Source organism: Epinephelus lanceolatus, chromosome 5, assembly GCF_041903045.1.
Source record: "Epinephelus lanceolatus isolate andai-2023 chromosome 5, ASM4190304v1, whole genome shotgun sequence".
NCBI classification, from domain to species: Eukaryota; Metazoa; Chordata; class Actinopteri; order Perciformes; family Serranidae; genus Epinephelus; species Epinephelus lanceolatus.
This window is the reverse complement of record NC_135738.1, coordinates 9,956,523-9,970,683: the sequence shown is the minus strand read 5'-3', so window position 1 is coordinate 9,970,683 and position 14,161 is coordinate 9,956,523. Positions and strand designations below refer to the sequence as shown.

General features: G+C 42.1%; 1 protein-coding gene across 1 annotated transcript in view; it reads right to left on the bottom strand.

Annotated features, from left to right (window-relative positions):
- kcnq1.2 (potassium voltage-gated channel, KQT-like subfamily, member 1.2) overlaps nt 1-14,161 on the bottom strand; it is a 279,715-nt gene that overhangs the window by 86,196 nt on the left and 179,358 nt on the right. Inside the window, exons 16-18 of the mRNA XM_033634460.2 lie at nt 13,488-13,582; nt 9,238-9,278; nt 8,088-8,149 (exon numbers count right to left, since the gene is read on the bottom strand). Of these exons, the coding sequence (XP_033490351.1) occupies nt 8,088-8,149; nt 9,238-9,278; nt 13,488-13,582 (198 nt within the window). The remainder of the gene's footprint in view (nt 1-8,087; nt 8,150-9,237; nt 9,279-13,487; nt 13,583-14,161) is intronic.

Sequence of the window (14,161 nt, the reverse complement as noted above, 5' to 3'; positions counted from 1 at the left end):
ATATCCACTTGTATTTTTGTACTGTATATGGTCTAATGTATAAATATATATAGTATGTGAGCGTGTGTGTGTGTTTACCAGGCCCCCGTCTCTAAAGCCCTCCACTGGTCTGGATCGGACCAGTCTAAACACACACACTCACTCACACACACACACACACACACACACACACACACACACACTCCTGCCCCCCCTCAAAGCCGTGCTTCTAAAGGCGAGGGGCCCTAAATGCCTTACAGATGGACTCCTAACAAACACAACACTCTGTCCCGGCCCTCAAGTATTTCCAGTATTTGGCCTTGCTGTAATTTACAGCATACTTACCTAATTGAGATGCTATTACGGTCAGGGCACGCATTCTTAAGCGTACGCCTAGTGCTAATGCACATGATATAAGCGTGACATACATGGCCCAGTATATCTGCCCTAATACAGCGGAGTGAAGTTAACCACAGAGTGAGTGTGATGTATGGTCCATGTAGTGTACTTAGAGCAACACAAATAATGATGTGTTGAGCGGAGGCATGTCTGCGCAGGTCTGGAGGGCGCATTACAGGGTATTTTCCTCACTAGACACTGCTGATGGTTTACACCCACCAAAGACTAACGCTGCTTCCAAATACAACTGAATACCACTTTGATGACTAAATTATGACAGACTAAATTATGAATGCGAATGAAAACTAAATGATTGCCCCCTTGCTGCAGAGCAATTCGTTTTGTTTCCCCTCACACTGACTCAAGTATTATTTTCATCATGCTTTTATTAAGTTAAATCCGATGACTGACTTACTTTTGACTTTTTTTTTATATCTTTGATGCAATGTTAAGTCTAGATTAATTAAACAATAATGCAGCACATTATAAATGTAACCATATATGGTTAAAATGCACTTATAATACATAATAAACTTTACTTACTTACTTACTATAGAGCCTTTCAATACACAGTTAGAAAGTGCTGTACAATAAAACTAAACACATTTAAAATATAAGCACATCCTATTTTTTATTTATTTATCTATTTTTATTATTATTATTATATTTTTTATTTATTAATCTATTATTATTATTATTACTGTCATTATCATTATCTATCATCATCATTATTATTATTTTATTTTTCTATTTTTATTTATATATTTTCTTCCCATGTGCTGACCCTTCAATCAATAAGATAGCAATAAAAATAGACAGACAGCTCAGATAAAATCAGCATATGCTTTCCAACGGAAGTACGTTTTTAAGAGACTTAAATGAAGCCAGTGGCTCAGACAGCAAAAGCTGTGTCCCCTTTGGTCTTCAGCCTGGACTCTGGAACAAGCAGAGGACCTCAAAGTACGCAGAGGTTCATAGGGGACTAACAGGTCTGAGATGTAATCTGGAGCCAAGAAGAGCCTTACAAGTAATCTATAAGATTTTAAAGTCAATCCTAAAAAAAAAGGGAGCCAGTGTAAAAAGATTAAAAAAGAGGTGTGATGTGGTCGTGCTTCTTGGTTTTAGTTAAAAGCCTTGCAGCTGAGTTCTGAACAATCTGAAGTCCTTGCAAGGTTTTTTGATTTAGACAGGAATAAAGGCTGTTGCAATAATTAAAGATGCGAAGAGATGAAAGCACATACAACGGTTTCTGTATCTCTAAAAGGTAAAACAGATCGTACTTACTTTGGAGTTAAGCAGAATCTGATGGTTAAATCAGATTCTGGAACTTTTTAAATTTTAGTAGATAACTGATAACATGAATGTATTTGCAATATTGATATCAAATAAAATAAATAAAATAAATCCTCTTTTTCATAAACATATCAGTATTTCAAACACAACTATAACGCTTGCGTGCATGCAGAAGGTTATAGCAGGTTGAAAGTTCTATAACCACTGTTTCTGTGGCAGGTTTACATACATTATTCAGCTATAACTATACAATAAAATGATGTTTGTTGCCTTTTCATTTTACCAGTTAATAGTTAACTAGCTATGAACTGAAAAATTTTAATTCACTGTGCTGTTCAAAGACAACCCCAGCAGCTACAGTCAATATTTAAGGTGGAATGTTTTTTGCATTTTACTCAATGCATGAGTCAAGAATCAACCAACCAAGGCTGTAAATATAGACAGTGCAGGCAGTGCAGTTGCACTGGGGCCTGCAGAGAGAGCTGGCCCTTGCAAGTGATTCAGATACCACCTTTGAAATATACAGTGCCTGTGTTCAAAGATAAATGATAAAAAACATAATACTATTAATTTGCTATATATGTCCTCAAAAAGGCAGACCTATCTGCATCATGGTTTTCTTTTTTCTATTTTTATTTATTTATTTTTTTCAAATAGTCAACAGCTATCTAAAACTCCTATTGTTACTCTATCCGGCACTGGTTTTTGCTCCTGCTCCTTGAAAACACTCTATACACTCTATCTTGTATATTTGTACATTTTGCCAGATATTTAATACACTATTGTTCTAAAACTGGGCCCAGTGAGTGAACCCACTGGTTGTCTGGTTGGTACCAGTTGTGAATCATTAAAATTGTGGTTACTGTATTTTGTACCACAAGTTCTATTGATTTGAATTGAAAACAAAATGATATGCTTTTTCTAAATAAGCTGTTAAATCTATAAATATCCTATAAAACTACTCAATTAAATAATTAATTTTTTAAAATGTCTTTGATATTTTTGTCAGATATGCAATGATGATTGCCGGGTAATATGTATGTTGATGTTGTTTAATGTCAGGTCTCTATTTGTGTCAAGACAATGCATGCACGATGGCGTGCATGAAGGCCTGGGGCCCGTCGTAACTTTCTTATGCCACTGCAACCAAAACACCCGTGGGCTTTGACCATTCCATTCGTTTTTATTGGCTCTTTTGCATGACATACACCTTAGTGATGACTGGATTCTCAAGTGCTCAAACAATTTATATGAATTTCAACAGGATAATATGAACAGCAGATAGTCTATTTCCTCACTTGGAGAAAAAAGTTGTGGAGTGGTGGAGTGTCATTGTGGTGCACTGCAACCCTGTTTCAAACTGTATTTAAAAAAATAATTTATCACTAAATAAACATTATTCAATGCAATTAAATAACAATTTAGACATTTAAAAGTTTGGTGTGGACTTTATTCTTTTCAACCTTGTGGAAAACATTTGCCCTAGAACGAAACAAATCTCTCTTCCTACATAATTAAAGACTGCCTTCAGCTCTACACACTAATTTCAGTTTTAAGTTGCTGGGTTGTTTTGGGCCGCGAAAAAACACTTCACAATATTGTTAAATCTCTGAAATAAATTGGATCAGACTAAAACAGTTTTTCAGACAGACATTTACAGGCTATGTGAGGGCATATTGTTGTAATTTCCCTGCCCTTTTCCGTCTATTGCTATGAGAAAAAATCCCGTTCCTATAAAACCGGGAGAGATTTACCACAAACAGAGGGCTGACTTCATCCTAAAGCACGCAGCGAGCTCCGTTCTGAAAGGCCGCGCTGAAGCCCGGAGACACTGGCCACTGTTTGAGTTTGTCGTTTGGGTATTTTTCATCGAGTGTGTCTGACAGAAAGATAACACACTGTCACAGAGTGCCATCCATCTTCGTTTCCAAGTCGCTCCTGGAGAATTCAATCTTGAGTGTGCGGGGTTAGACACACTGGTGATTTATCGACCCTGGGCTCATGTGTGTGTGTGTGAGTGCGTGTGTGTGTGTAGACCTATATGTGTCTTTGTCTTTGTGTGATAAATCACTGTCTAACCCTGTACAGGACACACAATGCCCGAGCCCCCTTCAGCCCACTGAAGATAAATTCATCTACAAGTGATGTGCTGACAATGGCTGGACAAGAAAATGATCCTGTGCTCCTTACTCAGCTGCAGCGTGAAGCGCAGCCAGAGTGGTCCATGTTTTACCGGGGAAAGGGGAGCAGAAAGTGGGAATTTGTCAAAAAAAAAAAAAAAAAAAAGAAGCTGGAGTCCGACCAAGAGTGAGTATTGAGAAAGGCATGGGAACACACTCTTGTGCACACACACAACCTCACACATACACATGAGCACCAGGGCACAGAGTTGATGAATAATTCCTCAGGGCCGTTGAGAAAGATCCTACACGGAGGTGATTCAACTGTGACACCAGGGTTTTGCTTTGTGTGTGATTAGGTTTACTATTATGAGCAACATGCGAGAGGTGACGCAACTCAGAAGTTACACAACGTTATGAAATGCAGGCAGTGATGCGAGACAAACAAGAGTGTCGGCGTTGGAGATTCTGTTGCAAACAACTGAACTCAAGGGCACTCTGACCATTAGAAGTTACAACAAGCTTGATTCATTGTGTACTTTATCTCACGTTACATCTCCTGTAAACTTTCATTTAGCTGAGGCGCTATGTTTGGATGGGGCATTATGTTGCTGCTGAAACACAGGCCTCGTGTTGAAATGTTGTTTTGGGAGGGAATACATTTTGTTAGGTGTCAAAAATCCAAGTTTTGTGGAAAAACTCAGAGTTTAACAAAATAAAGATTTAAAGCTGTAGTTGGCAACTTTTATAAAAATTATTTTTGGTCTCATTTCTTGAAACTGTTACTATATCCACACAGAAATACATAAGACAGATGACCTGTGCAAAAAATAACTTTCCTCTGCCCCCTTGAATTGCTTCTAATGGCATTACCGCACATGAATGAATGAGCGTCTAATGCAGCTGTCAATCATGTCAATCACTGCTCATGAACTGCAGTCAAACCGTCAAACTAGGCAGCATCTAAACATGTTTAAGTGTACTGTTTAGCTGTAAGATGAGAAAGGTGGTGCTCTGTCTCAGCTTCACTGTTTCCAACATCGTGGCCGGGTGACAAACTTTCTCATTTCACACCTAAACAGTACACTAAAATACAGTATGTTTCTGGAAACACGTGAGGGGAGACACAGACACTGCAGTAACACAGTCTTTATTCATATTTGATCAGCACTGCATATTTTGACAGTTTGACTGCAGAGATTGACATGATTGACAGCTGCGTTAGCGACTCCTCCGCTCTGATCGGTTGTTTTCATGAGTCACAGAAGACTGGCAAATGCTACTAGAGGCAGTAGGGGAAAGAGGAGGGATACGATCCGTCACGTATGATACTTTGAGAATATAGTGACAGTTTCAGCAAATATGACAACATTGGCATTGTCGCCTCACAAGAGGCAAGAGGGTTCCTTGTTTGAACCCCAGGGTGGGAGAGCCCTTCTTTACGGAGTTTGCATGTTCTCCCAGTGTCAGCGTGGGTTCTTTCCGGGTACTCCGGCTTCCTCCCACAGTCCAAAGACATGCAGGCTACGTAACTGACAACTCTAAACTGGCTGTAGGTGTGAATGTGAGTGTGAACGGTTGTCTGTCTCTAAAACCCCTTTTATGCTGCAAGATTTTCGGCGAATGTTGGGCCGTTTTGCCGGCAAGCTGCGAGCGTTTAGACACACAGAGCCGGACTGGTGAGTTGATCCGAGGTGCCCAATCTTCCACCTCGTAGGGTAGACATATTGGCGGAACCTTTTTGGTTTAAAAAGAACGAGGCGCACTTCCGCCACGGGAGGGGCTGTTGATGACTTGTGGGAGGAGCTGTTGATGACGCCGCACGTGCGAGCCACTGGCGGTGGATAAACAGGAAACAGCTGATAGCAGGAATTAGTGAGCAGCTAGTAGCAAGAGGGAAACGCAAACCTGACAGACACTGTAAAGATGAGCAACTGGGGAGACAAAGAATTGCGCGCCCTCCTTGTCCTCGCAAACGAAGAGGCCATTAACCGTCAGATGACGGGGACGGTGAAGGACGGGCCGACTTATGAGAGAATCGCCGAAGGACTGACCAGCCGCGGCTTTCCTGCCACGTCACTGTTTACGTCACACGCTGAGCTACACATTTTGTTACTTGCTCACGCCCCCCATTGCCCCGAAAACATTACATTATACATTCTGTATAAACAAAAGTAGGCAGGCGGCATTTTGCTGCACTCCCCGATTCTGTTTTTATACTGCCAATGCTGAATGAAGACTGATTGGGCTTTCCTGCAAATTTGCACTACTCATATTTAAAAAGGGCTCGTGTGTCAGCCCTGTGACAGTCTGGCGACCTGTCCAAGATGTTCCCCTGCTCTCGCCCAGTGTCATCTGGGATAGGCTCCAGCCCCAACAGGAAAATGAATGAATGACAAAAAGTTACCAAGTGTAGCTTTAAGAGAAAATGGGTCAGGGGCACAAAGCAAATGCTGTGTTCGATCACAACAAAGGTCATTTTATGCAATTACTGGGATTGCACTGTAAGTGTAATTATAAAATCACTGCATTCCAGAAACACAAAGCTGATATTTTATCTAGAGTGGACAATAATATCTGTGAGGTGCTACTGGAGGTTAACAGTGCAGGCGTATCTGGAGGAGGTCGGGGGAATGAACCAGGTAACAGAGGTCGACGGGTTCATCCACCTGCTGCCTGAAGGAAAACGGAGGCCCCCCCCCCCCCCCCTTAACAGGTGTGCTGGCTCATCAAAACCATCAAAACAAGAAATTCACACGACCGGAAATGAAAGAGGGGAAGGGGGGCATGTGCTGAGGCGACGAAAACAGTAATTATGAAGACTGGGTGGCTCTGCTGCTCTTCACTTGGAGAGGACGCTTGTTACAGCAATGCATGCGAATGCAGCTCATATAATGGTGATTGGTTCCACATTGTTTAAGAGGGAAAGCAGCCTGCGTCAGAAGGCTTCCACTGATATGTTTCTCAATTATCCACCTCTCAATTGTATTTTGCCTTTATGTGAAGGAAGAGTGACGAGTGGGAAGAATTGAAAAAGGGAAAAGAGAGGCTGAAAGAGAAAATAGAAAAGAGAGTCATAGGTAAAAGGAAGGCACTTCTCAACACAGGTTTATGTTTCCAATCAGGAGATTGCGATCACAACATGTAGCCCAGAGCAAATGGGCCGTAACCCAATCACCGAGGGAGGTCTTCAGTCTCAGAGCGTACATTGGTTCAAGATCATTACTCCTCTCTCTGAAACAAAGCGGCCCGAGAACAGCAAACGCATGCAAGCATTAGAGAACGTCAGTGTTGATGAACGCACAGAGATGGGATGGTAAATGTTAAGGCAAAGTGGGGGAAATCCTGAGCTGGCTGACCTGAATAGAAAAGAAGTGGCTGCAGAATGCATTGTTCCATTGTATAGGACTTGTTTTCATTTGTAAGATGTGAGAGGGTAATGTGACAAGAAAAAAAAACATGCCTGAGCGCGCAAACACTTTTCCAAACTTATTCCAAATCCACAAACATAACTTCACTTTCTAGTGATGCCACCAGTCAGACAAACAAACAACAGATGTAGCCACACACTAAATCTAACAAACACATTTCATATCCTATGATTTGCACATGGAAAGATGGAAAGAGACAAGGACAGATAGGAACGCAGACGCATACACACGCACCAGTCCAACTGGTACAACCATCACCAGAGGGGAAATGTCTATCTTGACATCACGCTGGCATCAGGGCTGGCATCATGCTGGCATCATGTTGTGCCTGTTCCACTATGAGAGAGGACACGCCTAGTTACACCCGAGGGCTTCATAGCACAGCTGTTGTCTATTGGCTGTGCCTCACTGTATAAAGACTTTTCTCTTCAGCTCCCCTAATTCTTCCACTGCACTAATACTCACTTATGGAAACGCAAACATCCAAGAATTGTCACCACCCAGCGTACCTTGGGATCACAGGAAAAAAGAAGGGCTGGCATGGAAAATCATCAAAATGACCCAGCCCAGAACGGGAGTCAAGAAAATAAAAACACAAATGTCAGTAAAGCATAAATGCAGCACTGAATAGACGCTGATAAGGAGGAGAGTGGAGAATGTAGGCGTATGTTTGGCATCGGCACAGATTGGCCAAGCACAGCCATAACACTGTCATATTAAAAGATTACACATGCACGCATTCATCTGATAACAGAGACACACACATATACGTGAGCAGCAAGGGTAGTCTAATCATTTTATCTCTGAAACTCACAGACATAACACACACACACACACACACACTGAGCAGCAGGAGTGTGCCTACCTTATCTTCTAGCCTGATCAGTCGCGCTCCAATAGTTGGGTATTCTTTATCTTCTCCTTTTCCTGGCGAATGAAAAAAGAATATCAAACATACAGAGATACAGATTTATTCAAAATAAATTCACACTTACCAGAAATATTGACAGAATCCCCACAGAAACACAAACAAATGCAGAAAAGTTAGTTAAGAGCCCTATAGGCTCATGATTCTTCATGAAACCATCCATTCATTCATTTTCTACTGTTTCTTGTGGGTTCAGGTCACTGTGGCAGTTTACAGCCCCCTGCTGTAATGTAAACAGTTAATGCATGTCAGAAAGAGTTATGTAGCCTTAAAAACACGAGTTACTCCTTTCCTCAGACTGCGTGATGGGTAAACTGAGTTTAGGCAGGTTTAGCCTCCACTGTGCACAATATTTTCCCCTCAGAGGTGTAAAACCTCGGTGAGTTAACAGATGTCTCTGACTCAGTATCTGAGTATCACCATTTTTTTCACACTGTTTCTGTGTATGTGTGTGTGTGTGTGAAATGTGTGCTGGAGAATATGCAAAAGTGATGAGTAAAGGGCTCCAGAGCTGTTTTCTTAATCCAGGGTCTTGTCTGACCCACTTGTTACGTGCTGTTTGATGTATAATGCTACTATGGCATTGGTTCATTGTTTACTTATCTGTATTTCTATGGTGGAACTAATGTTCATTGTCAGGTGTGCCACTACGTCAAAATTTGCTGTGGGACCGTGTATAAGCGCATAGTGTTGAGAATGTCTTGTTAGGCTCGACTTTTTGTTTTATAGTGTCTGAGGCCGAAGCGGATGGTCGGAAAGACGGTCGGAGAGATGTTTGGCGGACTTAAAGGGATATTTCAACCTGTCTCCTATTGTCCTAAATTTGTTTCAAGTGACTAGTGACATAAAAATAATAGTTAGCATGTTAGCCGTTAGCCTAGATACAGCCGGGGCGCATAGTAGCATCAGACCTGTTAAAACGTAAGTGAACGGGCAACCTTCAAGTGCAAACACACACACACCAGGGACTTCTCTCTCATATTTAGTCTGGCACAGCTTGTGTATGTGTGAGGGATAAACACAGGGATGGACTGAGGAGTGATGGCTGTCTATCAGATGCAGACTGTTGTGTTTCCTGTGTGTTTACCTGGAAGAAACATTCCTGGCTTCCCCAGTGTGCCGTCCAGCCTGGGGGGAAAAGACAGAAGTAATTAGACTGAGAAAGGTAAAAACACTGGCCAGACACAAAGGAGATTCAGTTGAGTAAACAGCACTTTATTCCAGCTCATGAACAAAACAGTAAAATAATATAAGCCAATTTATAGAGCCAATAAAATTAAACAAATGGCGTCAGCTTGAACGGTATTTATATAATCACTGCTTTCGGGGAAAAAAGCCCACATGCAAGTTTTAAAGGGATGAATAAATGATTGCCATGATCTTAGTGAGATGTCAAGCTTTCAAAATAAACAATGAGCAGGAGGTTGACTTGCACATGTGGACTGTTAGTCATCTATAACTTTACTGAAGCAGGAGAAGCAGTTCAATATGCACTGCAAAGCATTCTTCTTTTCATCACCTCAAATCGAGGGTGGATTTTAATCAGAGCAATCACATGTCTTTAACTATCTTTTATTTATGCTGGTGACCCATTTGATGCAGCGCGGTCACTGCATTATTGTGGTGTTTTTGCAGGAGTCAGATGTGGCCAGTGCTGTGATGTCTTTCTCTTTGGGTTGCAAAAATAGAAAAAGAAAATCAACAGCTTAAGGTTTTTATGAGCGACACTGTAGAATATAAAAGAGTCTTGGCTCTGTGAGTCTGCGTTGAAAATTTACATCACTGCAGTTAGTTTATATTAAATAATCAAAGAATCAGCCTGTCCTTGATTTACTGATCTGTTATGCTGCTCCACTGGTTTCAAAATTTCACAGCGCATTACCATGGTTCAGCTGAATTACTGCTAAAGGTGTTACAAGATCCAGGTGACGCACTTACATAAGTTTGACCTAATTTATTACCTAAGCGACCTCCTTCACGGGAGGGAGTTGTAAAAAAAAAAAGGAAAGAAAATATGCAGGAAGAGGAAAAGAGGATTTGCTTCAGTAAGGACTGGACTTAATTACAGCTCAACAAAACACAACAAGGTGTAACAAATCAGAAACCAGTTTATCTGTCAGATGAGCAGTAGAATAGTAACAAACTGTACTGCAGTTACTGAAAGCTGAATAGAGAAATTATGATGGAGCTATCTCTCTTTCTGTTGTCTTCATGGCCCAGTTCAGTTGACTGTGATGTCAGTAGCCTAGATAAAGGACTACTTCACCCTTCAAATGTGGAAAATTCTTGATAAATTGAAGTCAGAGCAAAACTATATCAAAACATCCATTTACAAACTCGTGCAGTATAATCCAAATCTTATTTATCTAATGCATAATACTTCTCAGACAGCCCTTTCTGACAGGGAGATGAACTAAAAGTTAAACGTACCTATGCTCTCTTTAGAGCAGAATCTATTGGAAAAAACAGTCATTTTACCTTGTTGAATACGGGAGATGCCGATATACCACTGCCTTGTTCAGGAGTTTGTTTGTGTTACTGTGTGACTTTGGTGAATGTGAACTAACCCTTGATGACGTGGTCCTCCTAGCCCCATCGAACAGTGACCTCCAGCTCCTGCTTGGACGGTTCGCAGTTCAACTGTGAAGCGGCTGGAATGAGAATCAGCACCTCCAAGTCTGAGGCCATGGTCCTCAGCTGGAAAAGGGTGGATTGCCCACTCCAGGTCGGGGGGGGGGGGGGGGGGGGGTCCTGCCTCAGGTGGAGGAGTTTAAGTATCTCGGGATCTTGTTCACGAGTGAGGGTAGTATGGAGCGGGAGATTGACAGGCGGATTGGGGCGGCATCAGCAGTGATGCAGGCGCTTAACCAGTCTGTTGTGGTGAAGAGGGAGCTTAGCCAGAAAGCGAAGCTCCCAATTTACTGGTCGATCTACGTTCCAACCCTCACCTATGGTCACGAGCTATGGGTAGTGACCGAAAGAACGAGATCGCAAGTACAAGCGGCCGAAATGAGTTTCCTCTGCAGGGTGGCTGGGCTCAGCCTTAGAGATAGGGTGAGGAGCTCGGACATCCGGGAGGGACTCGGAGTAGAGCCGCTGCTCCTCCACATCAAGAAGAGCCAGCTGAGGTGGTTCGGGCATCTGGTAAGGATGCCCTCTGGACGCCTCCCTTGGGAGGTGTTTCAGGCATGTCCAACCGGGAGGAGACCTCGGGGCCGCCCCAGGACACGCTGGAGGGATTACATCGCCCAGCTGGCCTGGGAACACCTCGGGGTTCCCTCGGAAGAGCTGACGGAAGTGGCTGGGGAGAGGACTGCCTGGGCTTCTTTGCTGAGGCTGCTGCCCCTGCGACCCGGACCTGGATAAGCGGAGGATGACAAGTACGAGTACGAGTATGACAAGTACGAGTACGAACTAACCCTTGAAACTCCAAAGTCACATAGTAACACAAATTAACAAAGTGATTGAGGCAGCAGTAGATCAGCAGCTCCCATGTTCAGCAAGGTAAATTTACTATTTTGTCAATGGAGTCTGGCTTTGATGAGAGCACTGATAAGTTTCACTTTCAGTTCAGTTCCCTGTCGGAAAGGGCTGTATAGCCGCAGACACATTCTGTTTGTAGTGTAGACTACATGCCCCTACAGACTGTACACACCACAAGACAAACCTACCAATGCGACGGCTATCCGAACCTTACTACAATGCTACACTGTAGTGGATAAATGAGACCAAATTAGCAAAACTAAATAAAGTTGGTGCTTAATTTAATGCGCTTGGTTGAAACAAACACCCACTCACGCACTGTTTTATTTATGTTACCTTTTTTTATGTTGTATTTACTGTATTTACTGTACTGTATTGTATGCACCATGGTGGAGTAGTGCCCCTAATTTTGTTGTATTATAAAGTACAATGACAATAGAGGTATTCAATTCAATTCAATAATTAGTAATACATGGAGACTTGATTCATTTAAAAAGTAACTAGATTTAGCCTCCCCATTACCCTCACCCTAACCTTGACCACCTCTCCTTTAACATGATACTTTATAGCTAAAGTCTGTTAGTCGCTAACGTAGCATTAGCATAAGTAATGAGATGTAGCCGTCCCATTACCCTTACCTTAACCACTCTCTTTTAATATAATACTTCACAGCTGGCTAATCGCTAACTTAGCATTAGCACAAGTGACGAGACGTAGCATTCCATTATCCTCACCCTAACCTTGACCACCTCTCTTTTAACTAACACATCATAGCTAAAGTTTGTTAGTCGCTAACGTAGCATTAGCATAAGTAACAAGATGTAGCCTTCCCATTACTTTATAGCTAAAGTTAGCTAATCTCTAATTTAGCATTAGCATAAGTAACGAGATGTAACCATTCCATTACCCTCACTTTAAAAACCTCTCTTTTAACTAACACATCATAGCTAAAGTTTGTTAGTCGCTAACGTAGCATTAGCATAAGTAACGAGATGTAGCCGTCCCATTACCCTAACCTTAACCACTCTCTTTTAATATAATACTTCACAGCTGGCTAATCGCTAACTTAGCATTAGCACAAGTGACGAGACGTAGCATCCCATTACCCTCATGCTAACCTTAACCACCTCTCTTTTAACTTAATACTTCATAGCTAGCAAGTCGCTAAGTTTGCGCCGTCATTGGGACTTCCAAATCTGGGCTAAGGAGCGAAGGGGGCTGATGGTGGACTGACATGTAGGTACGGTGGGTAAGTCATGTAGCTAGAGGGGGGTCACGTAGCTGCTCCAGCTGCAGTTATACCTACTCAGTCTGTTTGGGAAGTACTGAGCATATAAATGAGACTTGGATTATACTACACAAGTTGTGCCAGAGTTTAAAAATGGATGTTTTGATACAGGTCTGCAGATCATCTATGACTTCAATTTATCAAGAAATTTCTTGGCTTTTAGATTCTTTTTATTTACCATAGGCATGTGAGAAGTTTTCTTCATGAATTCACCGTGAGACAAAATGAGAAATTAATATGCAAGTAATCATTTGGGAGTGAAGTATTCCTTTAAGGGCAGGACAAACAGAAACACAAATGTTCATTCGTGGTATGATGTGACACTTCACAGCTAATGTGTGCCATACTGTGGAAATATGGTGTCAGACAACGTGGTCATGAGGACTGAAGATTTGACTTAATTTTAAGATAGCTGTGTTTTGTTTTCTGACTTCTTCCTTCTTCTGTGAAGGAGAAGAATGAGGTAGTATCCAACATAATGGTGACAGAAATATTAAAAAAAAGATAAAAAAGTTAGAGAAACAAAGCGAGGAAGAAAGAGCATGAATCAAGTTCAAAGACGCCACCTTCTCTGCAGCTCCTTGATGCGGACCATCATGTTGAGGTGACCCTGGGAATACTGCTCGATCACGTCTCGCACATCATAGGGCTTCCGCGCTTGCTGTGGATCACACACACACACACACACACACACACACACATACACAGAGGGGGGGGACACAAAAGCCATTGTCAACCATAGCCGCTTTTGCTCGGTCCCCGAAAACATCCCCAACCCCCTTGGGTGCAAAGGGTTCATTGTTAACTCATTGTGTGTGTGTGTGTGTGTGAGTATGTGTGTGTGTGTGTGTGTGTGTGTGCATGCGTGCATTGACAAGTGCATGGCCATGTAGAAAGCAATCGTGTTAAGGTCCTTTCACAGCTTTGTTTAGTGTGACGTGGATACAAGCAGCATCAGAAAGAACCCAGTGAACTCTTTAGGGTATCCCTGGTATACACAGAGTATAGCCTCTGCAGCTGAGACCACTTAGGCCATAATTGAAAACATATAGAGCACTTGGAAATGGTACGAATATAGGAACCATTCTACGACAGCGTGTAGCATGAAAATGATGGCCAGAATATCTCAAACACAATTATGTTTTCTTAAACTGAAATAATTTACTGCACAAAATTTTCTAACATAATTCTGCTGTGTGAGGCCGTGCCCCGCTGTGTGTGTGTGTGTGTGTGTGTGTGT